The 26,962-nt window shown below is 50.1% G+C and overlaps 1 protein-coding gene across 1 annotated transcript; it reads left to right on the top strand.

Moving 5' to 3' along the window:
* Positions 1-8,200: 8,200 nt before the first annotated feature.
* Positions 8,201-25,340, top strand: PSMA8 (proteasome 20S subunit alpha 8). The gene is made up of 7 exons (XM_036418773.2): positions 8,201-8,324; positions 13,084-13,210; positions 16,375-16,499; positions 19,981-20,103; positions 22,153-22,272; positions 22,556-22,618; positions 24,820-25,340. The coding sequence occupies exons 1-7, from the start codon at positions 8,223-8,225 to the stop codon at positions 24,910-24,912; spliced, it is 753 nt and encodes a 250-aa protein (XP_036274666.1). The 5' UTR covers positions 8,201-8,222; the 3' UTR covers positions 24,913-25,340.
* Positions 25,341-26,962: the final 1,622 nt, after the last annotated feature.

Raw genomic sequence — 26,962 nt, forward strand, 5'->3', positions numbered from 1 at the left:
TCCTGTCCCCCCGCCCCTCTTCCATCCTGTCCCAGATTCCCGCGCCCCTCCACACCGGGTCCTCCCTCCTCCCTCCGCTCCCGCAGCCCACACCAGGCTCCTTCTCGACTCTACTCCAGCCCCCTTCCGCCCCTCCTTCTCCCTCCGCCCCGCCCTCTCACCGGGCTCCTCCCTCCCGCCCTCCTCCCTCCTCCCCCGCCCGCCCTCCACACCGGGCTCCTCCCTCCTCCCTCCGCCCCGCCCTCCACACCGGGCTCCTCCCTCCGCCCCGCCCTCCACACCGGGCTCCTCCCCTCCGCCCCGCCCCGCCACCGGGCTCCTCCCTCCTCCCTCCGCCCCGCGCCCTCCACACCGGGCTCCCCTCCTCCCTCCGCCCCCGCCCTCCACACCGGGCTCCTCCCTCCGCCCCGCCCTCCCACACCGGGCTCCTCCCTCCTCCCTCCGCCCCCGCCCTCCACACCGGCTCCTCCCTCCCTCCGCCCTCCCTCCACACCGGGCTCCTCCCTCCTCCCTCCGCCCCGCCCTCCACACCGGGCTCCTCCTTCCGCCCCGCCCTCCACACCGGGCTCCTCCCTCCTCCCTCCGCCCCGCCCTCCACACCGGGCTCCTCCCTCCTCCCTCCGCGCCCCGCGGCCTCCGCCCTCCGCCCTCCGCCCTCCGCGCGGCGCCGGCTCGGGCCTGGCGCGGTCCCCGCTTCAGCCTCGCCCCCCGGGGGCCTGTCCGGCCGGGAGCGGAAGGGAGCGGGAGGCGGGGTGGCACCCGCCGGGACCGGGGAGCGCGGATTGGCCGGTTCAAACGGCCCGGCCCGCCCCGAGCGCACCTGGGCGGCGCCTCCGCACCGTCACGCCGCACTTGGCCCAGCGGTCAGGCTGCCAGTCTAACCCAAATCCTCAACTTACAGGAGGTCGTGGTAAAATCACTGCGTTAGGATGGGGTTTGTTTTAATTCTAAAGTTTTAATTTCTATAGAACACGAAACGTGTATATAAAACGTCACCCAACATTACTGAGGCTCAAAATCAATGTCTCAGTTTACGTACAAAATAAACTGGGGGGGCGGTGGGAATGTGTATTTTAAAGTTTTCTGTTTCAAACATGCCCTAGCTCAGGGGTCAGCAAACTCATCAGCCAACAGAGCCAAATATCAACAGTTCAACGATTGAAATTTCTTTTGAGATCCACATTTTTTTAACTTAAATTTCTTCTAACGCCACTTCTTCAAAACAGACTCTCCCAGGCGGTGATATTTTGTGGAAGAGCCACACTCAGGGGGCCAGAGAGCCGCATGTGGCTCTTGTGCTGCAGTTTGCCAACCACGGCCCTAGCTGGTATGGCTCAATGGGCAGAGCGTCAGTCTGGGGACTAAAGTGTCCTGGGTTCTATTCCTGTTAAGGACACATGCCCAGGTTTTGGACTCGATCCCCAATGGGGGGTGTGCAGGAAGCAGCTGATCAATGATTCTCTCTCATCATTAGTGTTTCTGGCTCTCTCCTATTCTCTCTGGAATCAATAAAAACATTTTAAATAATAAAATATGATTTTTTAAAAATAAGTAAATCTTTGCCCCAAAACAGTCATGCATTTCATTCGTTCAGCAAGTCTGGGTGAGTTCTCTGGCAGCACGGAGGGCACAGTGGAGCCAGCTGGACGCACATGCCTGCTCCGTGGAGCTCTCACCCGCAGGACCCACAGGGCAGAAACAGCAAGTACAAGTGTGAAGTGTAAAGACAGGCTAAGGAACAGAACCAAGAGGGACAGCCCATGAGTCAGGATGGGGTAGCTTCGTTATATTTAAACCAAGACCTAAAGGATGAAAACACTAAGGTCATCCTTCAGAAAAAAGGGAAGGCAATTTATACTCCTACTAACAGTAGTGACTTTTATGAATTTAATTGTCTCTCACTGTCCTATGCCTTGGGAAGAACCATTCTGCTGCATCTGGATTTAACAGGATGAGATCAACTTGGAAGAACTTGTACTGATCTCAGAACTGAAACAAAGTCTTGTCCACCACTAACGTGTGTCCAACACCTGGCTTTTCTCACCTTACTAGAGGCCTGATGCACAAAATTCGTGCAAGAGCAGGCCTTCCTTCCCCCGGCTGCCATCATGGGCTTCCCTCTGGCACCTGGACCCCGGCTTCCCTCACGGCCCCGCCTCGTCCAGAGGTCATCTGGAAGGGTGACCTCTAATCCAGTCTAATTAGCACATTATGCTTTCATTATTATAGATCATCCTCTTATCATTTATCATCTAGGTGCATAAAAGTACCTAAGTACAGGCAGTCCTCTGGTTACATCGGACCTGACGTATATCGTTTCGTGGTTACGTTGCCATCTCCTATTTATAAAAAAATGTTCCAGCCAAACTGGTTTGGCTCAGTAGATAGAGCGTCAGCCTGCGGACTAAAAGGTCCCAGGTTTGATTCTGGTCAAGGGCACGTACCTTGGTTGCGGGCACATCCCCAGTGGGGGGGTGCAGGAGGCAGCTGATGGATGTTTTTAACTCTCTATCCCTCTCCTTTCCTCTCTGTAAAAAATCAATAAAATATATATATTTTTTTTTAAAGTACCAGCATTTTGACGTCCTTTTTTTATTATTTATTTACCACAAGGTCAGGAATTGTTATCTTTTAATTTTTTTCCTGTGTCACTTCCTTCCTATGTCTCTGCTCCTCGTGAATGACACAGGTGCTTACGTCGGTGGGTTCGGACCTCAGGCGGAAACCGCATCATGTCGCCGTAGGGAGGGATCTCCCGGGGAACGAGGACTTACTGAAGTTAGAGCTGTCCTTCTGTGGGGAAAATGGCAGCTGAGCAGACAGCAACAAACTTAAAGAGCAACAGGAACGAGCAGCAACAGTCTGAATGGCTGCACCCGTTTTTAAAAAGTGCCAGAGGGGTTTGTTTTCCCAGGAGGTACCTTCTCTGCTTAAATGACTGCCCCCCACAGCAGGAAAGGAAAGCAATGGAAGCAGGCAGCACCAGGCCAGCCCGGTGTGCGGGACCAGAGCGGCAGCAGGGCCTGGGCACAGGCAGAGGCCCGTGACACCAGGTGTGCCACAAAATTACCAGCAGCATCGTATGAAACATGGCGGGAAGCACTGGGTCAGGTCCAGCCGCAAACACAAGTCATCTCCCAAGAGAAGAATCTTAAGGGACCCTGTTCTGTTATACTCAGGCTTCCCTGGTAAACACAGTCGGCTTACCTTGGAAAAGCAGAAAATCCAAAGAGGGAAGACTGCAGCCTACAGGAACTCCCTCAGACTCTGGAGCCTTCGTTACCTGTGAGAGCCCTGCGTTAGGAAAACAGTGTGGGAACATCGGTAAACCCGCCTCCCTCGCCTCACCACTGGTTCTGGAGAGAGAATGACAGGAGAGTTGGGAGGGAAAGGGAATAAAGAAACCCCAGCATTCAGTAAAAGAGAAAATGGACAATAAAGACAGGAAATTACTCAGAACTTAAAAATGAGCTACCTGGCCCTGGCCAGTGAGTTCAGTAGTTAGAGCGCCAGCCGGGCACAGACGGCTCCGGAGGAGTGGAAAATAACTGACCTTGCCTGGAGGGTAGAAAGTTGCTACTCCCCCTCCTGGAGCTGAAGGCCAAATCAACAGTCTGGGTTAGTCAAGGCTGAAGACAGCAGAACAAACCAAGAAGGGAGATTAGGCCATCTGGCCGAGAAACTAATCAGCTTCAGCCCCGTGGACCTCCACCCCCCCTTGTTTGGAATGTGCTTGTTTGAAGGGTGCTTAAAAAGGAGACCGCTTTGTAACGACTGCTGCTTCTGGCCGCATTGCCGCCGCGGCAGCCCAGATTCGAATCTGCAATAAAGTTTGTTATTTGACTCCGCAATTGGCTAGTTGGAGTTATTTCCCGCGTAGGGGTCTCTGCCTCTTGGGTGGTCTCGTCTCCATTCAACAGCTCCCAGGCTTGATTCCAGGACGTGGGCCCGCACCTGGGTTGTGGGTTCCCTTTCCACCCAAGTCAGGACACATGCAGGAAGCAGCCAAATCCGCGGGTCTCCCTAGCATCGGTGTTTCTTTCTCTTTCTGCCTTCCTTCCCTGCCTTCCCTTCTCTCTGAAAACCAATCAAGAAACCATCCTCTGGTGAGGATTTTTAAAAAATGAGCTGCCCAGGCACCCATCTCCCCATCAGAACAGGCAGTCCCATTACTCCGGCGGCACATGGAAGCGGGAAGGGTTCTCAGAATAACCTGGCAGAACACACATGGCTCGGACTGAGTAAAATTCCCGCACGGACAATTAAATCCTGGTTATTGACACCAATGAATGTAGATGCACTTAACCCAAAAAAGGGAATCAGAAATGCCATGGTTGACTTTCAGATGTTCCCATTTTTAACGTTTTAAACAGAGAAGGTACCTCCTGGGACTTCTTCAGATGCATTCACTGCGCTGCTGCTGCTCCGGACTCTGCGCGGTCTTTAGAGAAGCTGTGTAACGACAGCATTAACATTGTCTAAGCCGCGCACAGACACAAGCCTGTGCGGCGACAAGCACTTAACACTCACCGCTTTGGAATAACACAACATACAGACTACCACCTTTTCTGGTGTCCCAAGCCCCTGTGCTGCCATAAATCCTTAGATACTTCGGGAGGCACAGACCAAGCCTGTCTGAGCGTAATTGGTCTCAGAGCGAAACCCCTCAGGTGATATCTTTCAAAATATTTCTGCTCTCTCCATGGCATTCTCTGAGTCATTTTGAGTTGTGGCTTCCACAGATGTCAAGACTATAAGGAGGACAGCATACATGTATATATGTAGGCATTATTCTAGGGAAGAACACTTCACCTTTCCCAGTTCTCCATAAAACGCTTTCTTTCCAATACTCCAGAAGACAGCAGTCAAAGCAGACAACGGCAAGGCCTATTCGGGCCTGTCTCTTCTGACGGTGTCAGACACGCACTGAGGCGGGCAGGAGCTGACAGAATTCTGTTTGGGGGATAGGCTAAGAAAAGACTGCTTTAAAGAATTAGTCTCCCTGTGTGACTCTGCAGTCTTGACTCACTGTGACAAACGCACAGGTTGGGAGTGGCCGCTTCGTCCACGAACGGCATGACGCTGGACGGGTCATTTCTGCACTTCGCTCGCCTCACTGGAAAACTGCTACCCCGTCGGAAAGGCTGGTAGAAATAGTAAGATGTTTACTTAGCATGCATTATGTACAGCCAGTGCACTAAGTGATTATCTCACATTAGGTTCTGAGGATTGACCAAAATTTTCTAACAGGTAAAATATGTAAAAACGCATGGGGTATTGTAACTGACTAAACAAGCATGAGATTTGTTCTTAATAATCTACCGTAGTAAGGAGAAATGTACCTGATGACCAGCAAAGGCTCAAAGGACTGGATAGTTCAGTCCACCCTCGGGAAATTTCCTGGCTGCAATGTAGAGATCAAGTGATCTCTGTCCAGTTTGGAATGTTCTCTGACCTTTGTGCGTGACGCACAGTGAGTCTAGTAAAGGAATATAATGACGCTTGAGCTGCTTCACAGCTTACAGAGAGGGTGCTAACGTACTAACTTCCCTTTGCGTTGTTATGAATGAGCTCATTTCTCTATGAAGGTACGGTAGGCAGAATAATTTCATCCTCACAAAGATAACCACCTCCCACCCACAGAACCTGGGAACAGTATGACCGGTTACAATGCAGAGTGGAATTGAGATTCCAGATAGAATTAAGGAGGTACGTGAGTTGACCTTGACATAGAGAGGTTGACACTGGTTGTGTGAAAGAGCACAAAGCAGGCACACACATCCTTAAGTGAGGAAAGGCTGAGGTTGAAGAGTCCTAATCAGAGAGATGGCATCTGGAGCAAGTCTTGCCGGCCATGAAGATGGAGGGGTGCTGGGCAAGGCTTGTGGGGAGCTTCTAGAAGTGAGAAGAGTCAAGGAAGAGGGTTCTCCCCAGCGCCCCAGAAGGAACACCATTCTGCTAAAACCTTCATTACAGCCAGGAAGGCCCACTGACCTCCCATCCTGTGAGATAATAAATTTGTGTTGTTCTAAGCCATCAAGTTCGTGATCACTTGTCAAGCTGCAATAGGGATTTTTCCCATCTAACATGTATGGCTGAAGTAGGCAATGTGCACTAAAACACTGTTAAGTCACTCAATATGCTACAAGCTACTGCCTAATACATATGAACCTAACCAAGCAATCACATTGTGACACATTTTCTGAAAAGGAAAATAACAGCATAATAGCATCATGCAGTCCCATGGAAACCATGATTGCAGCCTGTGACCTCCAGAATTGTGGGAAAATAAACTTCTACTATTTTTAAGCCACCAAGTTTGCAGTGATTTATTGCCGTAGCCATAGAAAACTAATTCAAAGGCCAAGATAATTCAATGCAGAAAGGATTTTTTTTTGAAGAGCTAAACATTTTTTTAAAGAGGACTTCGACCTTTTCTTCACATACACAATAAAGTTGACTGCTATCAATAAATCAACAAACAAGTGCTGGTGAGGATGTGGAGAAAAGGAGACCCTCCCGTACTGCTGGAAAAAGAGTGTCATTTCCTCAAAAAATTAAAAATGGAGCTGCCTCCTGACCCAGCAATTCCACTTCTGGGCACACATCCTAAGAACACCCATCAGGGAGATGTGCACCTACATTCCTAGCAGCAGTATGGACAATGGCCGGGGCGTGGGGAGCGGCCACCGCGTCTGGGCAGGTTCAAGCCTCGGACTGATGAGAGGGCACTGTCCTCTCATGGCAAAGCCACGTGCAGGTCCCAGCCTGGAGGGCAAGCCCTCCCAGCACAGTTATAGCCAAAGGGTGTGGTTGTAAGCTTGGCCGTATGTCCAAACCTGTGGTCCCACGTGGCTGAGTGACGTGGGCTTGATAAGAGTTCAGGTGAATGTAAATGAGTAGATTTGAAACCCATGAGAACGTTCTGACCAAGTCCTTAGTTTGCCTCGTGGCATCGGCTATAAAATCAAGACTGGCTTGCAGGCTGTGGCACTGTCTCTCCTTCAGAGGACAACGTCCCACCCAGACCCAGTTTTCTCCCCTTGTCTGTCTTTTCTCCATCCTTCCCGCCCCTCTCAGGCTCACCAAACCTGGCTGAGCTGGATCAGCACCTATGGCACCCAATGTGGGGCTGAGTATGCCACGTCCCCGCTGGCTGGGCACACCATGCTCTGGAAACAGCCCACGTGCCCCTCAGGAGATGAGGGGATGCCAAAGCTGTGTACAGCCCAGCCGTATGGCTCCGTGGTTGAGCCTGGACCTGGGGACCAGGAGGTCAGGGTCGGGCTCCATGGTCAGGGAGCTGGCTGCACAGGCTGCCCCCTGGATTGGGATGGAGCAGGAGGCGGCCCCTCGATGCGTCTCTCTCATCACTGATGTTTCCATCTCTCCCTCTTCCTCTCTGAAATCAGTGAGCGTGTTAAAAAAATAAACACTGATGATGATTGAGAGTCATGGATCTGCTGCCCCCTGCACACCCCCACCGGGAGTCCAGCCGGCAACCTGGGCCTGTGCCCCGCTGGGAACAGAAACAGGATGTCTGGTTCAGAGGCCACACTCAGCCACCCCCATCCTGATGTGTGTTTATTCCCGGTGATCACCCCCACCCTGATGTGTGTTTGCACCTGGTGATCACCCCCATCCTGATGTGTTTGTACTGGGTGATCACCCCCATCCTGATATGTGTGTACCCGGATGATCACCCCCACCCTGATGTGTGTTTATTCCCGGCGATCACCCCCACCCTGATGTGTGTTTATTCCCGGTGATCACCCCCACCCTGATGTGTGTTTATTCCCGGGCCACACCCCCACCCTGATGTGTGTTTATTCCTGGTGATCAATCCCATTCTGTTGTGTGTTTATTCCCGGGCCACACCCCCACCCTGATGTGTGTTTATTCCCGGGCCACACCCCCACCCTGATGTGTGTTTATTCCCGGTGATCACCCCCATTCTGTTGTGTGTTTATTCCCGGGCCACACCCCCACCCTGATGTGTGTGTGCACTCGGTGATCAGACCCCACCGGGGTCACCGGCCTGGAGGAACTGGAGCGGCGCCCAGGCCGGCCCCTGAGGGCAGCGGGACCCTGCCAGCCGCGTGCAGCCCGGCCTGGGGTGGGCCCCGGGCTCCCCCCCGCCCCCCACTTCCGCCGGGGCCCATCACGCACTTCCGGCTCGCACGTGGCGGAGCGGTTCCTCGAGGCCTGGCGGTGGCTGTGCGATGGCGTCGCGGTACGACCGCGCCATCACCGTCTTCTCGCCGGACGGGCACCTGTTCCAGGTGGAGTACGCGCAGGAGGCGGTGAAGAAGGGCTCCACGGCGGTGAGCAGCCTGCGGGCCGGGCGGGGGCGCCGCAGGAGGGGCGCGGGGCGGGGAGGGCCGGGGAGGGCCCTGTGCGGGCGGGGAGGGCCGCGGTGCGCCCTGTGCGGGCGGGGAGGGGCCCTGTGCGGGCGGGGAGGGCCCTGGGCGGGCGGGGAGGGCCGGGGAGGGCCCTGTGCGGGCGGGGAGGGGCCCTGTGCGGGCGGGGAGGGCCCTGTGCGGGCGGGGAGGGCCCTGTGCGGGGCGGGGAGGGCCCTGTGCGGGGCGGGGGAGAGGCGGGGAGGGCCCTGTGCGGGCCGGGGAGGGCCCTGTGCGGGGCGGGGAGGGCCGGGGAGGGCCCTGTGCGGGGCGGGGAGGCCCCTGTGCGGGGCGGGGAGGCCCCTGTGCGGGGCGGGGAGGCCCCTGTGCGGGGCGGGGAGGGCCGGGGAGGGCCCTGTGCGGGGCGGGAAGGGCCCTGTGCGGGCGGGGAGGGCCCTGTGCGGGCGGGGAGGGCCCTGTGCGGGCGGTGTCCGCCACGGAGGGCGAGGACGGGGACGGTCAGGAGGGTCTGGCAGGTTCCCAGCCCGTGTGCGCCGCCCTGTCTAACGGCAGCCGCGGGCCTGCCTGTGCGTGCGTGCCTACGTGTGCGTGTGTGCGTGCGTGTGTGCGTGCTGCGTAACGTGCGTGCGTGCGTGCGTGCCTCGGGACCCGCCCGCACGGCCGCCTCCAGCACCGGGCGGCCCCCGTGGGTGCACGCCCTGCGGGGCCACTGGCGGGGCAGAGGCCCGGGCGCATGTGCCCAGGGTAACGGTGTAAGGCCCATGGCGGCCGGGCGCTCAGGCTCCGTCACCGTGAGAGTGACCCACGTTTCAGACCCCGTCCTTGTCCAAAAGCATTGTCCCAGTGTGTGCCCCCCGTGTCCGCCCCCGTGTGTGTGTGTGTGTGTGTGTGTGATCTCTGAATAATTCTGAAAGTCTTTGAGACGTATGCCCTCCTTTGGGTTTACCTGTCCACATTTCTGAAAAAACGTTTAAACACTCAGGGTAGCTGGAATGCTCCTGCCAATTTTTTATGTTTAATAACTTTTTAAAATATATATGTTTTGTTGATTTTTTTACACAGAGGAAGGGAGAGGGAGAGTTAGAAACATCAATCCAGCTGCCTCCTGCACACCCCCTACTGGGGATGTGCCCACAACCAAGGTACATGCCCTTGACCGGAATTGAACCAGGGACTTTTCAGTCCGCAGGCCGATGCTCTATCTGCTGAGCCAAAAGTTAGGCAATAACTTTATGTTTTATAAAAATTTAAATGACAAACATGCTCTAGTGACCAAAGATCTGTTATTCCAAATCTTCCAAGTCCTAGCCTTCAGCTCAGAAGGACCGGGGTTTTTAGTCTCAGGTTTCATGAGCCGTTGGTTGTGCCTTAGAGTTTGAGGCGCCAGCTCTGAGAAGGCACGGTCATTTCTAAGTGTAGTGGTGTCTGTGTCTTGTCTCACTTTCCGTACCAACTTGGTTATGGGAAGAAACAATTCAATTTTATTTTAAATCTATCAAAGGTAAAGGGGTGGGGGAACCACTGGAAATAATCTGAACCATTTTTTAAAGCGTTTTTCTATTTAAGGGGGCCCACGAGTTTTTCTCCTTTTTTAAAGCAGGTAATTCTTTTAGAATTGTAAATTTAAGAAAGCCTGGTGCGGCTTAACCCAGAGGGTACCATCCTGACAAAAACAGGAAGTTCTCCCATCCCCAGCGCGGCATGGAGCAGATGGTTGGACAGTAACGCCCGGCTTAGAGCCGCAGCGAGGGCAGTAAGGGGAGAAGACGGGGTGTGATCAGAAGCCGCGGCTCGGTTAGAATGTTGTAGACGCCATAGAGCTGGTGGGTGGCCCTTGTAATGAGCTGTAAAGGGGAGGATATAAAGATACCGGGAGTGAGCATTTTTAAAGATACGGCGGAAGGATGAGACCGTTTCTGGTCACGATTCTGAAATTACACTTTGCACCTTTGTATGGAGTTTCTGTGATTCCTTGAGTGTGCCATGACCTTTTACAGGGGTCAGGTTTATACTGACGCTTGTTTATGGAAATGTCACAAAATAATCTGTCTATAGATGACATTTGATAGGATGGGTAGAAATGAGCCGGCGTTAACCGGTTCTGACCAGTGTGTGGATATGCTGTTGTTCAGTCAGACAGCAGGTACAGGGCCACCGTGACAGGCCGTGGGCTTCACCTCCTTCTCGGAAATCCTTTATAGACACTTTTCTATAAATGACAACATCTCTGAGTAACGTTTGGAGAGGCAATACCTTTCTCCTGGGGAAAGTAGGAACCCTTCCAGCATTCTCCTGGAAAAGACAGGACTTACCATCATTCCTCATTCAGTCCTTTCCCTGACCTGCTCTCAGCTCCGTATTTCCTGCTTTATCAAAGCTCAGCTCCACCATCTGACCGTCAGAGTCTTCCAGAACCTTCCACCCTCTTCAATGGCGGGCAGCTTCCTGGTCTCACTGGTCCAGCTCTGCCCCCGAGGACTTTTCCTCCCAGGCACACCGGCTCCTTCTTGAAGCCATCTCTGACCCAAGCCCCGCATGCTGGGTCCATTTCTTCTGGATTGAGCGCTGGACAGCATTCGCTGCCTGGCCGCACATCCCCTGTAATTCCAGGTGTCTGTGACAGACGCCTCGCACCAGCCGGACGGGAGGGTCTGTGTCAGGGGTCTTCAAACTACGGCCCGCGGGCCACATGCGGCCCGCAGAGGAGTCTGATCCTGCCCGCCAGGTTTTTTGGGCAGTGAGTGCAGCAGAGGTGTTACAGTAGGAATTAGTAGTTCATATAGTCCGGCCCTCCAGCTCTCTGAGGGACCGTGATCTGGCCCCCACTTTAAAAAGTTTGAGGACACCTGATAGATGGTGTGTTTTGTATGTCTACTACACAATGCACCTCGGAGAGGCTGGGCAGAAAGGAAACCAACATTTAAGCAGCATTTACTTAGTCTCAGGCATTTTTGTACATGACTAGGTTAAGGAGAGTGTTTAATCTCCTCTTATCGATGAGGAGTCTGTACTTCGGAGCTTCCACATTTTCTTCTTTATGGATTTTTTATCCATCCCTGGGATGCATGGGCCACTTGTCACTCCGCTGCAGCAGGCAGCTCGGCCCGCACTCGCGCTGTGGGCGGCCTGCGGAGGCGGCACACGCACGACCCACCTGTTGGCAGTTCTCATGTGTCTGTTCAGTGGCAGTTGTGGAGGTGAGAGTTAGAAAGCTTATTGTGTTATCTCGTGATCCCTGAATTTAAGTTGATTTATTTTAATTGGGGGGGGGGGATATTGAGATTTTCTTTGAGTCCTAACATATGTTGGCTTGTAATGCCCCGTGACGTGATAAGCAGGCTTGGTCCCTGCAGGGTGTGAAGGTCAACATGTCTGTCATGGGAGCCGGGACTTGGAGGGAGGGCTGCTGACTAGATAGGATGGTTAGGGAGGTCTCTTGGCCTTGAATGACACGAATGGTATGAAGGAACAGTTAGAACAAAAGCTTTCATGCGTTACCCATTTAATTGGAAGAGTGTTTTGTTTAATTAAAAGATGTAATTGGCCGAAACCGGTTTGGCTCAGTGGATAGAGCATCGGCCTGTGGACTGAGAGGTCCCAGGTTCGATTCCGGTCAAGGGCATGTACATTGGTTGTGGGCACATCCTCAGTAGGGAGTGTGCAGGAGGCAGCTGGTCAATGTTCCTCTCTCATCGATGTTTCTAGCTCTCTATCCCTCTCTCTTCCTCTCTAATAAATCAATAAAGTATATATTTTTTAAAAAAGATGTAATCGCAGTTGTAGGTCTACATTTACCCTGTTCTGTATTTTTACTTCAAGAATACTAACTCACGCGCTGGCTGCCTCTCTCGGTTGGTTGGAATGTCGTCCCGATGCGCTAAGGTTGCAGGTTCAATCCCTGGTCAGGGCACATACAGGGATCTGCCAATAAATACATGAGTGGGTGGAACAACAAATCGATATCTGTCTGTCTGTCTGTCTCTCTTTCTAAAATCAACCAAAAACTTTTTTTTAAAAGAATATGAATTTCAGAATACACCTTTTGCCTGGGTGTGTTGTATAAAACAGGGCACTCTGATCACACTGGGCCACAGGCAATCACTAATACCAACAGCGGAATAGAAGATTACTCCTGTGGTACAGCTACATTCCCAGAGGTCACTAATGAGGCCCTAAGACCAGGGCCGCTTCCCCAAAAGGCCCTGTTTGAGAACTCCTCCCTCATCCATCATTTGAGCTTCCCCATTCCTTCCCGGGGGAGGGGGAGGAGGCGCAGTGGGATTCTTGCTGAATTCCTGTTGGATCGGGCTTTCTTCCTCGGTGGCCGGGCGGGCACTTGCTCTTTCTCCTGCTGCTGGTGACCTCCGACCCCTGTGCCTCCAAAGGTGACATACGGAGACGTGTCTCCCTGGCCTCTGTGCTCGCTGCTGCCCCAGGCCGGTCTGCCTGCCTCGGTTCATGTCCATGTTCAGTGGCAGCTCCCCGGTGTGTGTCTGAGGCTGAGCTGCTCAGAGTGCGGGACAGTCTTGCAGCTCCGCTGGGTCCTCTTTGCCCCGAGTGTGAGTCACGGACTTCAGCCAGCCGGATCTATGCAGCCGCCTTCTCAGAAGTCTGCTTTCTCCGTTTTCCTGAATGTGTAAGGAAGAGCGTCTTTCTCAAAGGCATGTGTTAGGATAACTTGATTTAACGGTAAAACTCATTCTATTTTTTAATGATTTGACAGGTTGGAATCCGTGGCAGCAATATAGTCGTGCTTGGGGTAGAAAAGAAATCCGTCGCCAAGCTTCAGGATGAGCGGACCGTGAGGAAAATCTGCGCCCTGGACGACCACGTGTGCATGGCCTTCGCAGGTACCGCGGCCCACAGCGCGGCCCAGCACCCTGTGCGGGCTCACACGTGGTCCCTCCGCTGTGCGCTGTGTGTTTATCAGCGTACGGAGCTGCTCCACTTCTCATTAGTCACAAACACATACCTGTCTTTTCCGGAAAAATCACAACTCTGTGAGCCAGCGTCTGATAAAACATAAATGCCAGAAAGTATACTGAAAGAGTATAGTTTTAGGTAGCTGTTTTATTTTTAATTTTTTTATTTTGAAATAACTTTAGATCAGGAAATTAGAAAAAATAAACACACAAAGTAGTCTCCTTTACCCAGTTTACCCCAAAGGTAACGTCTTCAAACCAATAAGTGGACATTGTTACAAACACAGATTCTCTTCAGATTTCACCAGTTTTACATGCACTCATTTGCATGTGTGTGTAGTTTTATTGGGCTTATCACATGTATAGATTCATGTAGCCGTCACCACAATCAAGATACACAACTCGGACATACCACAAGACTAACCATGCTCTCCCTCCTCCGTATCATAACCTCTGGCGATCAATAAGCTATTCTCTCCATCTCTATAATTTTGTCATGTTGAGAGTGCTGTATGAATAGAATCAATGGCATAAAACCTTTTAATACAGGCTTTTTCCATTCAGTATAAACTACAGCATTATTAGTAGTAGTGATAGTATTAGTGGTAGTTAAAAAAGGAGGTTGCTATATGTATTGACATGAGAAAGTATCCACAACATGTATTAAAAATATTAAGTTACAAAAAATATGTATGATACAGTTCTGTTTCTAAAGTACAGAATTACCTGGTGCCTCTTATTCTCTCTGGTGGGGATGAGAGGTACATATCAGAGCACAGAAAGAAATACAGTTCCAGTTAGAAAAAATCACATTGTTTTGTTGATGTTATTATATTTTTAATGTTTGAAAAACAGGCCTTAGGGAAACAAATCAAAGAATTTGAAAAAAATTATTTCATGTGCCACGTGGAATGCCATTGAATAGTAGACATTTTATAATATGATAGTAGTCTCAATGTAAGTTTGTGGCATAAATTTAAAAGCACTGGGCTGAGATTCACTTATTCTATTGTATAATTGCTTATTTATAAACAGTGAAATTTCAATACTATATTTTCAAAATATATTTTTATTGATTTCAGAGAGGAAGGGAGAGGGAAAAAGAGATGGAAACATCAATGATGAGAGAGAATCATTGATCGGCTGCCTCTTGCACACCCTACATTGGGGATCAAGCCCACAATCCAGGCATGTGCACTTGACCCGAATCGAACCTGGGACCTTTCAGTCCGAAGGCCGATGCTCTATCCACTGAGCCAAACCAGCAAGGGCTCAGTACTATCTTTACATAGAATTTGTTGTCTTTTTCCTAGTCATTTAGTATTGATTAGTATAATTGTTGCTTATTATGTTAAAAAACACACAACTATGATACTCATATAGTTTGGCTTATTTGTCTCTGAATCAATTTAATACTACTTTCTAAGGATGCTACTCTTATGTTTCTCTACTTTTGGATCATATATATTGTAAATGGACAATACTTAGAAATCTCCCTTCTGATCACATTTTGTAAATGAGTGAAGCTTTTAAATCATAGGATAAGTTAAATCAGTTTTTTCCACTTCTTTTTTCTTTTTCTTTTTTTTTAATCCTCACCTGAGGATATTTTTTCCATTGATTTCCAGAGAGAGTGGGTGGGGGAGAGAGGCAGAAACTTCCACAGGATGAGAGAGACACATGGATAGGTTGCCTCCTGCACATGCCCCAACCAGGACTAGGGAACCTGCAACTGAGGTGCATGCCCTTGACTAGGAATCAAACTCGAGAGCCTTCAGTCCCCAGGCCAACACTCTACCCACTGATCAACACCAGCCAGGGTTCTTTCCATGTCTTTCTCTCAGAGAGAGAAAAGAGCATCCGTTTCTCTTCCTTTAGCTCTGAGTGGGACTCGCATGCTGCCCACGAGTGTGAGGGTGACTCCTAGCAGCAGCCATGCCGACAGCTTCTCACTGTGACGAGTGTTGGCCTCTGGGACAGCAGTTCTGGTTTCTGTAACCCTGGAACGAGAGTGTGACCACTATACGAGGGTTAGGTGAGAAGGATGCTTCAGGCTCTGTGAATGCCCCCTGGGCAGTGTGGTTTGAAGAGTGTGGGGAAAGAAACCATCGGCCAGGGAAAGGTCAAAGGCCACGCAGTCTTAACGAGATAGAAACGGCCCCTGCATCGCATCTTCAGGCAGTTACTGTAGTTCCTGGCAGCGTGTTAGGAGTTAATTACAGGATGTTTTGTGTGATAAAAGCGGGGCATGTTTTCTTTTCTGGTTTAATGTGTTTTATTTTTCCAATCCTTAATCTTAGACAAAATGCTGAGAAATATTTCACGGTTATATTGAATGAAGTTTGAATTCAGTGAATATCTGTTTGTTAATGAAATATAACGTTCATTGTTTTCATAAGAAGAAATTCAGCTTATTAAATCAGTGTATTGCTTTTGTAATCAGGATAGATAGACCATCAACCTTTGAACAGTCTGCCATTGATAACTCCTTCGAAAAAGTTTTTAAAAATGTGACTACGGAGATTTTAAAACGTTATTTTTTAATAAACCCGAACAACCAGCCCATCTACTATGAATTAAACAATTTTAATATTTGGGAAATAGTTTACTTAACATTAGTTGTTTTTTTAAAAATATATTTTATTGATTTTTTACAAAGAGAAGAGAGAGGGATAGAGAGTTGGAAACATCGATGAGAGAGAAACATCCATCAGCTGCCTCCTGCACACTCCCCACTGGGGATGTGCCCGCAACCCAGGTACATGCCCTTGACCGGAATCGAGCCTTGGACCTTTCAGTCCGCAGGCCGACCCTCTATCCACTGAGCCAAGTCTGTTTCAGCTTAACCATTAGTATTTAACCTTTATTCGTTAAAGTCATTTTCTTTAAAAATTAAGTAAGAATGCATCAAGTTAAGCCCTGAAGGAAATAAATCAGAACGTCAGATAAGGGATTCACAAAGAATTTTACAGTCGTTATAATGGACATATTGAGGAAAACAAAGGACATTATAAGAAAGATTTTGTGGTAGCTAAAATTCTTTGGCATTGAAAAGGTCCTTCTTTCTTGTAATGGTTCAACGACTTTTCTAGGACTGACTGCTGATGCGAGAGTGGTGATAACCAGAGCCCGGGTGGAGTGCCAGAGCCATAAGCTCACCGTGGAGGACCCAGTCACCGTCGAGTATATAACTCGCTTCATAGCCACCTTAAAACAGGTGAGCCGAGAGAGCAGCAAACGGCGTCACGTGTCTCCTTAGTATTATGGGTCTAGTCATGCAAATACTTCAGTCAGTCAGTCTATGAGATCTACTGAGTTCTTTATTCTTTTTCACAAGTCATATTCACACTGTTACTGCAGTGGAACGGATTGATTTGATCGCTAGGAATCTCAATCAGTATCAGTCAACTGTCTGCCCTCTGGTGGTCAGTGCACATCATAGAGAGCAGTTGAGTGGCCTTAGCACATATTAGCATATTAAGCTTTGATTGATTAAAAGACTGACCGGTAAACTGGGCACTTAGCATTTTAGGCTTTTATTATATAGGATTGAAAGTAGGACCATCCACCAACAAATAATTAAGACTTACTTTATTGTGATACTCTCTTTCTTATGGTGGTCTGGATGTCTCAGAGGTATGCCTGTAAAATTGATTTTAGTTGCTATCCATAATTATTTAGGATGTTTCTACTTTATTTCATTTTCTTATTCCTTCTCTCACTTGCTAGTTCTCAAATTGCTACTTTAATAACATTATCTTTGAAGCAAATTTTATTCTTTTTAAATTATATTGGGTTAATTTTTTAGATTATAATTGGTCTTTTTAAAATTTATTTTTATTGATTTCAGAGAGGAAGGGAGAGGGAGAGAGAGATAGAAACAACAATGATGAGAGAGAATCATTGATCACCTGCCTCCTGTATGTCCAACACGGGATGGAGCCCACAGCCCGGCATGTTCCCTGTTCAGGAATTGAACCGTGACCCTCTGGTTCATAGGTCAACACTCAACCACTGAGCCACCCGGGCTGGGCAAGATTATAATAGTTTTTAAGACTTTTGTTATATATAGCTAAATTACTTTCTGAAAAAATTGAACCAATTTTTACTATGCAATGAGCAATGTATAAATGTACCCCTGAAGGAGCATTAGTACTGGTTTCTCATTTTTCTTTTATTTTGCCAAGAAGTATAACATAGTTAGTGCTTTGAGCCAACTATTCAGCCTGTTTTGCCTTAATTTTATTATTTATATAATGAGCATTACAGGAATACCTACTCTGTTGAGTTGGATTAAATGATTTAAAACATTTAGAACACTTTCTGGCTGGATTTTACCATCTGTCCACATAGAGATTTTTTATAGACCATAGTTTCTATAAAAGTTTTAAATTACATACTTATTTCTAAATTGCCCTATTTTTAAAATTTAATTTATGTTAAAGAAAGTCTAACATTTTTATATTTCTTTTGCTTTTTTTATTTGCTCTGCTTTTTTCAGAGTGTGTAAAGGTATCCACCAAAAATTAAGGTGTGGGACATTGTATATACAAGATTCCCAATTGTAATTTTTAGGTTTTCTTCCAGAAACATGAAGGTTATGTGTAGAATATTATAGAAACACTAGAGGCCCGAAGCATTGGAATTCGTGCAAAGAGCTTGGCCCTCGCAGCCCCAGCTTCATCCGGAAGGTCATCCAGAAGGACGTCTGAAAGGACGTTCAGCTGCCCAGTCTAATTAGCATATTATTCTTTTATTATTATATAATAGATTGGGGGCTCAGTGCATGAATTCGTGCATCCTGATGTGAGCCATGAGGCTGCAGTGGGCACAGGGCTGGGTCTCGGCTCATCCTCCACCTGGCCACCTGGCCCCTCCCACCACAGCCACCCTCCCATCGCCTGTTTGTTACCAGGCCTGCTTCTGCCACCACCACCACCAGCCCCATTGCATCTGCTGATGGGGCCGAGCTATTGGGGCCAGCACCAGCAGCAGGTGCAAGCGGTGGCCGCTGCCCCAATCGCCCCTCAGGAGCAGGGGAGGTGGAGAAACCCTCGGGGCTATCAGGACCGGCTCGGCACCGGCAGCTGGTTTGAGCAGGGGCTCCGGTGCCAGCAGCAGGTGTGAGCAGCAGCTGCTAGCCCTGATGTCTCCTCAGGAGCAGGGGGAGAGGGATTGGGGCGGCAGCCGCTTGCACTGCCGATGGCGCTGAGTGGTTGGGGCTGGTGCTGGGAGCTGACAGGTGTGAGGGGGCCGGCACCGGCAGCAGGTGTGAGCACCAGCAGGACAGAGGTGTGCGAGAGCAGAGAATTTCCAGTGACCACCAGAGGCTCGCCCCAATGACAGCAACCAGCACCCCGCCTTGGTCTGGTGCCCCTCTCCCCTGCTCCTCCATCCCACCACGGCCTGTGCCCGCCATGTTCAGTGCTCTGCTGCTTGCTGCTGAAACCCACCATGTTCCGCACACGCCCCCTGGTGGTCAGCGCACGTCATAGTGACGGGTTGTTCAGTTGTTCGGCCGTTCAGTCCACTTCATGTTATGGGGTTACATATATATTGATAGATACATTTAAGTCCGTAAGAGTCAAGTTGCCACTGAGGAGGGTCCTGGGTTCTGGATAAAAGAGAGATGCTTCAGATACACCGTTGGTACTGAATGTTTTGACCATGTGCACATGTTACTTTCATTTTAAAAAGCGGTTGACAAGCACATGAAGTAGAAGGTCTGTCCTCTAAGGTGTGTTTGCCAAGCATCTTCATATGTCAGTGTGACCTGGGGCCATTAGGAGATACAGAGAAATTAAGACATAGGCCCTGCTTTAAAGGTGTGTTTGTGTTTGTATAGCCCGTTGTTTGCATCCATACTTAGAATTGGATATTAACCACATACATAACAGGACGTAGACATCTTACACAGATACAGCGCCAGGCCAGGCCAGGAGAAAGCTGGTGCAGAGCTGTGCGGGCCGCTGTGCTGCACACGTTGCTGAGCGCCTGCAGGTGGCCTCCAGCTGCCGGTCAGGACCCTCTGCGTTCTGGGGGCTCAGGCGCAGGGGGAGAGTGTGTTCCGCTCCGGGATGGAGCTCAGATCCTGGCGCTCAGGTGAAAAACACAGTTGGTCTCCAGTGCCCGGTTGACTGTGAGGAAAAAGCCCGCATTTTCTTTGAGAGAAACAAAGAGGGCCTTGTCCTGGAGCTGACAGTGTCTGGGTTGGGTTTTATGAGGAGTAACTTAGTGTCCTGTGGACAGTATACCTGACAAAGACAGCGCCAAGAAAAGCATTGGTAGCAGTAGTGTCGGTAAGAGAGCTTGACGGTAAGAGCAGTGTGTCTCTTGCGGTAACGGAGGAGCGGTCTAAGGCCCAGCTAACTGATCAGCTTTCCGGAGCCAGACGGGGCAGGTGCACAGCTCTCTGCTGTGTTACAAAGGCCCAGTCCTGTGTGTTACCCAGCTGTGCATCAGCCAACAGGAAACCGCAGTAAGCCATGTAGAAGTAAACGTAGGATATGGTTTATAGACTGTGCACGTTTTTAAAATTTCATTATGGATTTGAGGTTAGCCCAGAAAGTGAGGGAGGAGAACGGGAAGATGTACAGAATGAGATACACAGGATACGATGTGTTACTTGGTAAGCAGTAGGTAGTATGGCCCTTGCGTGGCCTGTAGAGAAAGTAACTTCCGAAACGTTTACTTTTCAGAAATACACGCAGAGCAACGGGCGAAGGCCTTTCGGCATTTCTGCCCTGATTGTCGGCTTCGACGACGACGGCATTCCCAGGCTGTACCAGACCGACCCCTCCGGCACCTACCACGCCTGGAAGGTGAGGCGCGGATGTTACCGTTAGGAGAAGTGAGCAGCTGTCACTGGACACGCTCCATCGCCTTCGGGGCCTGGTGAAAGTTACCGGAATGTCACATTAGGTACCGAGGGCGGTAGGATCGCTGTAACCGCCCAGCTAGTCGGCAATTGTGCTGGCTTCTGGTGGACAGAGAGACCCTGGCTTCGTAGTCACAGGGCTCTCCCTTTAGTTGGGAAGATGGCACACCTCAGTGTCCGCGAACGGCAGGTGAGGACACCAGTTCCCGCCCATCGCGTCCTCCCGGGACCCTGCGCCAGGGGCTCTGCTCTGCAGAAGCGGGCGGCCTGCCTTTCTGAAGCGGGGCAGCCTGTGGGCGCCACACGGTAACTCCAGTGCGGCCTCTGCTCTCCGGCCGGAGCGCCCCGCGGGGCTTACCCTGCGCCGGGGCATCGCAGCGCCATCCTCACCCCTGGCGGCAGCTTCTGTGGGTGCGGCTGGCTTTGAGCGCCAGTCCCGGTTCAGCGCCAGCTGCCGGCTCTCCCTCTCCCTTCTCTCTCTCTTTCTAAAATAATCATTTTTAAAACTAGGTGATTTGAGTTTGGTGCTGGTTTTATTTTGCTATGAGGATCGGTGTGAGGCTTTGCTTAGTGGACATGAGGTGTGACGGGAGAAGTAGAGTGGCTGGGATGTTTTGGGATATGAATGCATTTATGGAAGTGGTGCAGTGAGGGGGTTGGTGACGTAGAGGAAAGTGGAAGACAAAAGGAGAGACTCTAAAAGGCTCACGTGCCTGGAACTCCGTGTGAGTGGTCGTCGGAGCTGGGAGTTCTCCGTGAAGAAAGGACTGTTCAGTGAACATTTCAAACATACACCTGAGACTGCGAACATAGCATCAGCGCATGCATGTTTTCACCGGGTAAATGGGCTGACACGTTAGCACACTTGCTCACTCACGTTTGAAGTGAAAGGTGGGAGTAATGATGGTGATGGCACAGCACTCACGCCACCAGCCAGCTCCATGCAACCGGAGCTCCGTGTGGCCTCCCCCTCCCTCCCACACCACCACCTCCTCCCCCCCGGACCCCTCCGGACCACTTCCCACAGGAGGACATGCGTCTTCTGTGCAGAACCACACGGTCATGCACAGGGGAGCGCCAGCACCATAGGGGCTGTTTCATGTTACCCCATGTGACATTAGACATGATCACTTCAGCCAGCGGTGACAAATGGGGTTGTGTGTCCCCTCAGGGACACCTGGCGAGGGGTAGGACACGTGGTCCTCACGGCTGGCATCACTGGGCAGAGCTGCTCACAGCCTGCAGGCACAGGACAGCCCCCACCCCCCCAGCAAAGAACGATGTGTTCCCACCTGTCAGTCGAGTGGAGGGTAAGAAAACTCCCTGTAACCTCTCCCGCCCTGCGTCTCCCCACGCTGAACTGGGATGATGCTACCTCTTTCTTTGTTTGGGGGAGGTCGGTGGGGTGAGATGATTCATGTAAAATGCACACGGCAGAGCTGGCACATCCGTGCTCTGTGCGTGTGGATCCTGTCGTCTCCATCATGCCCGCCGCTGGACTAGCCGGGAACAGACTGAGGGAAAAGCACCCACGCAGCCAGGCACGGCTGTTCCCTGTTCCTTTGATTGGTGAGAAACTGTGAAGCCCATCGACAAGTGGGGCCTGGCCCAGAAGCAGCCCCTTTTGCTTATAAAGCCAAAGAAGATAACGGATGTGATAACTAGTGTACATACGTTGGTCTAAGTTCCCAGGACGTCAGCTCTTTCAGTCTATCCCAGCGGTCAGGAACCTGGGAACTAGTATTAAAGCGACAGACACATTGGCCAGTATAAAGCACGGGTGTATCTGAGTATTACTCCTGCCGTCACTACAGATTAGTCATGTAGGACCAATGAGGGGTTGAAATGTTCGCTAAGTTTTCAAACCTACATCTTTCATCTTACAATTACGCTAAGAAATGCTGGAGTAAACTCTCAATCTTCAAACTTCACTTAGTAACTATAAATTCCTTCATGTTGCAGTATTAGTAAGAGCTATCTTCTATTTTTCAAGGCAAATGCAATAGGCCGAAGTGCTAAAACTGTCCGAGAATTTCTAGAAAAGAATTACACAGAAGATGCTATAGCTAACGACAACGAAGCTATCAAACTAGCAATAAGAGCTTTGCTAGAAGTAAGTGATCTAATTCTACATGATAAAAGCTGGGAGTTCCTCTGGGAGTCAGCCCGGGGGCGGGGCCTGCCTGGGGAGGGAGGGAGGCCCCTCCCGCAGGGCAGCAGGCAGCGGGAACAGGGAGGCCTGGCCTGCAGTACTGGGACCCTACCAGGGCACGGATTTCGTGCACTGGGCCTCTAGTGAAGGATATTCAGAAAAGCAGAGGTGTTTGTCCTCCTTTCATTGCTTATGAAAACACAATTTCCCGAAGTCATTCTAATACCGACTTGTTCTATGTTAGGTTGTCCAGTCCGGTGGGAAAAACATTGACCTTGCTATCATGAGAAGAAACCAACCTTTGAAAGTAAGTGGTTCCCAGCGGGAAGAGTGTCGTGTGTCTGACAGAAGTTAAGATGCGACGCCTGCATCTTCATGATAAGCCTGAACGCTCCAAGCACCAGCGCCGTGATGGCAGCTTCTGGTGTGTTTCTGGGCGAAGGCTCCCTCCTGTGACATGCTTGTTGTGAGCAGTCACCGCTCCCTCGCCTTTGTGAGGCCCGGAGGCACTGAGGCCAGTGAACAGACTCCCGTGCGTGTGTGTGTGTGTGTGTGTGTGTGTGTGTGCGCGCGCACGCGCGCGCGCCCGTCCTAAAAGGTAGGGACCCTGCTGGGTCAGAACGTCAGGGGCAGCACAGCACGGTCCCCATGGAGACTCCTTCCCGCCACCTTAGAGAGCAGCTGCTCTCCTATATTTTTGGATCTTCCAAAATCAAGATATGTTTCCAGCAAGTGTTATTCAGCTGCCACTTATATCACTGCTGGCCCGCCAGGCCTCCACCATCATGTGGTCTTCACATGTCAACAAATCTCCCCCTGATCTGGACTGCCCACTGGGTTTTATCTGTTTCCTGTGCTTTCCACGTAGAAGTGCCTTGAGCCACTGTTGACTTAAATGTTAACACCTCGTGTGATGCCCGTTCCCCGTTCCTTTCCAGTGAGTCTAGCACTGCTGTTTGTATACCTTTTGTCAGCCGTTCTGAGTGACAGCAGCTGGGCCACAAAGTAAATTGTCCAGACAATGTGATAAAGGGCTCTGAGTTGATGATAGCGGACTCATTGGCTAATGAGCTTTCCAAACATGGTTCTCTGCTGTCCATGAGGCAGAGCTGTGCAGTGTGGTGGGCCGGTTAGTTCTCTAGCTGAATATACAGAAGCACTCAGAGATGGGAAATATTCTTTCACGTGTACCTTTGGTTGTAGGGAAAATGTTCAAGAGAAATGAGTGTTGAAATCAGCGCTGTGTGTGAGTGGGGTTTTGGTTTTGGTTTTGAATTGGGGGGATTCTTGTAATGATACCACATCTCCATATGTTTTTAGTTAGCCAGTGAACGGGGACGTGAGGCTAGGCCAGCAGCAGTTTCAGTGAATTAGAGAAATGGGTGGGGGTGGGTCTTTCCCTACAGGGCCGTACATGGTAACAGGCTGCTGAGCATCGACTGGAGATGGGAACTGGGCTGAGTTATCAGCCCCACTGCCAAGGGACCCGGGACATATGTGCCAACAGCGCAGGGACACAGAACCACAGGCCAGAGGCACCTCTCTCGCTCCTTCTCCCCCCCCCCCCCCACACACGTGTTTTTACCCCTGAGTGGCAGGCCGGTGTGTGTCCTTCACATGGTATCTCAGGACAGGCTGCGGGGCAGGTAGGACACATGCTTTGGAGTGGGTCAGACCTGGACTTAAGTCCTAGCGGGTCAGTGTGTTTAACAGTATGTCCTTGAGTAACTTGCTCCAGTCTTTTGACTTTAAGTAAAATAAAAATGATTCAAATAAAAGAAACATCATTTTTGCTTTGAATTCCGCGAGGAAGTTGTAAATAAGCAGTGTGAATCATCCTTTCCTTATCCCTTATGGCTAAGGGATATGAGCTGATAAAAACTAGTCACACCCTCTCGGAGAATCACAGCGAGGAGGGTGGAGGCATTGATGAGTTATCTGCTCATGAACAGCGTGGGTCTGGCATTGACACAGTTTTAGAGTCACATTTTGATGTGGGATATGTAAGCAATGTCACATTTTGCCCTGCTTCTTCCTTTAGCACACAGTACTGGAAATGTCATCGAGTTCTGGGTTTTGTCCCTAATAAAGTATGTTGCTGTTGATTCTTTGAAACACTTCATTATGTATTTGAAGTTATAAATAGATAATAGAAATTTATAACATACTCCAGGCCCGGTGCACGAATTTGTGCACGGGTGAGGTCTGGCCGGCCCTGCCCCTGATCAGGGTGGGCAGGGCCAGTGGGAGGAGGGGCTGTTGGTGGTTGGCCAGCTGCCCCCCCCCCCCCCAATTAACCCCAACACCCTTATCAGGGGCAGGGCCGGTGAGTGGGGTCCGGTCAGGGCCTGGATCAGGCTGGTTGGCTGCTGCAGTGTGTGTCATAGCCACAGGTCCTCTGCCATCCAGTTGCTGGGATTCTATGTAGATAGTAGGTTCTTTTCATATTGTAAATATTTAGAAATGATTGGTATAATTGCAATTTGTTTAATTTTTTTTTCTTTTCAGATGTTTAGTGCCAAGGAAATTGAATTACAGGTCATTGCAATAGAAAAGGAAAAGGAAGAAGCAGAGAAGAAAAAACCAAAGAAGAACCTGTGAACACTGAGGGCTTTTAGTGTTGTGTTGTGCTTAGGATTATTTAGTGAGTTTTAAAGGAAATATGCTGGCTTATGGCATTGCATTAGTAGTTATGTGCTGTTTGAGACTACAGGTTGGTGAGTCTCTTTAGTATATTACAGGGACAGATATACAAGAATATGCAGATTTTCTTTGAAAATATTTGAGTAACTGTTGAAAGCAGTCATAATTCCACATGAGCTTGAGACTATACTCTATAACTTGTCCAATGTTTTATTTCTTCATGCATGAAAATTAAGAAAAATTTTAATTAAAAAAGTGAATAATTTGGTGACTTTTGAGTATTGACTGTCAGGTAGAGAGATATCTATTTGAAAACAGACTGAATAATACTGAGTGGCATTTCTAAATGAATGATAAAATCACCTTGTGTTGGTGAATTGTCAAAATTCTGTCAGTCTCCTTCATTTTTAAATATTTTACCATATTTATTTAACCTTTTGCATTTTATAAGTTGCAGTATATCATCTGAACAGGGTTCTCTAAGAAAATAAGGAGAGAAGTGAATACATGTGATCTTAGTTCTGATTGGTATTTTATCGTCAGTATACCCCGTGTGATAGATTCATCACATGATCATCCAATAGATGGTGCTTGTTCCTGAGTGCGGGCCTGTGCTGGCTCGGACAGGAACACGGAATACAGAGTGACCCTCCCGCAGAGGGGGATTACCGGGGCCCAGGGAAAGAAGGTGCGCAATGCCGGGAAGGAAGTTGTTTTTAAAGCAAAGGATATCAGATGGGATAAAAACAAAACCCCTCTGCCTTATCATTTCAGAGCTTTGCCTCTTTTTAAAATGTTCCTTTTGGAAACAGGAAGTAGGGAGGTTGAATTCTTTCAAAGAAGTGCAGAGCTCAAGGAGAAGGTGAGAAGACTCGGGCGCCATGCTCTGAGCAGGCCAGGGGGCGCCAGGCAGAATTTCAGGATAGAAAGAGCCCCCATTGCCACCCCCCCCCCCCCCCCCGCCGCGTACCCACCCCCCCATTCCTCCTGGGCCTCCCCCCGCCCCATGAAGCCAGGGTGGGGGCCGTTTTCTGGGCGGAGTGCACACCCCACTCCACGCTGACATGCCCGCCTGCCTTTCTGGTTGCCTGGAGCCATGGACTCCGTGGCTCGCTCTGTACCCTCCTCTTTGAAACGTGGGATTAAAGTGGCGCCTGTGCTCCCTGTCACCTGCTGGCTTCTGAAACCAAATGCCAGCGCCCCGCAATCCGATCAGCGCCCACTGAAGCGCTCAGCACGCCCGGGGGTGCTCTCCCAGGCGGGATGGGGGGGCACCACCCTGCGCAGGGCGCACGTGAACCCGGTGCTCAGCGCTGGCTTGGCATCACCATCCACTGAGCCACACCGGTTTTGCCGTCGTGCTTTGTCTCGATGTCTGGGTCTCCCCGCCTTTCAATCTTGAAATCTCAATTCCCTAAGGCCGTGGTGTTAGTAGGCGGGCCTTTGGGAGGCGCCTAGGTGTGGAGGGAGGAGCTCTGGGAAATGGAATAGGTACCTCTTAAAAGGATCCAGAAAGACCCTCCCCCCTCTTCCCTGTGAGGTCACCCAGAAGCCCTCACCTGGCCTCGCCCGCACCCTACCTGACTTCCGGCCTCCAGAACTGTGAGTTTCATCTCGGCTCTTTCTACGCCATCGGGCTATGGTATTTTGTTACAGCAGCTCAAAGGGACTAGTCCAGTGGTCGGCAAACTCATGAGTCAATAGAGCCAAAGATTAACAGGACAAAGATTGAAATTTCGTTTGAAACTTTTTAAACTTAAACTTCTTCTAACGCCACTTCTTCAAAATAGACTCGCCCGGGCCATGGTATTTTGTGGAAGAGCCACCCTCAAGGGGCTGAAGAGCCACATGTGGCTCTCGAGCCGCGGTTTGCCGACCACTGGTCTAGGACATAAGGTAAATGGGTACGTATTTTTCAGTATCTTTAATTTTACCAATATTTTAACCGATAAACATAATAAAACCGAGCTGTATTCTTTGCCATTTTTTTTTCTTGTCTTGCATAGAG

Source organism: Pipistrellus kuhlii, unplaced genomic scaffold (assembly GCF_014108245.1).
Source record: "Pipistrellus kuhlii isolate mPipKuh1 unplaced genomic scaffold, mPipKuh1.p scaffold_m20_p_6, whole genome shotgun sequence".
Classification (NCBI taxonomy): domain Eukaryota; kingdom Metazoa; phylum Chordata; class Mammalia; order Chiroptera; family Vespertilionidae; genus Pipistrellus; species Pipistrellus kuhlii.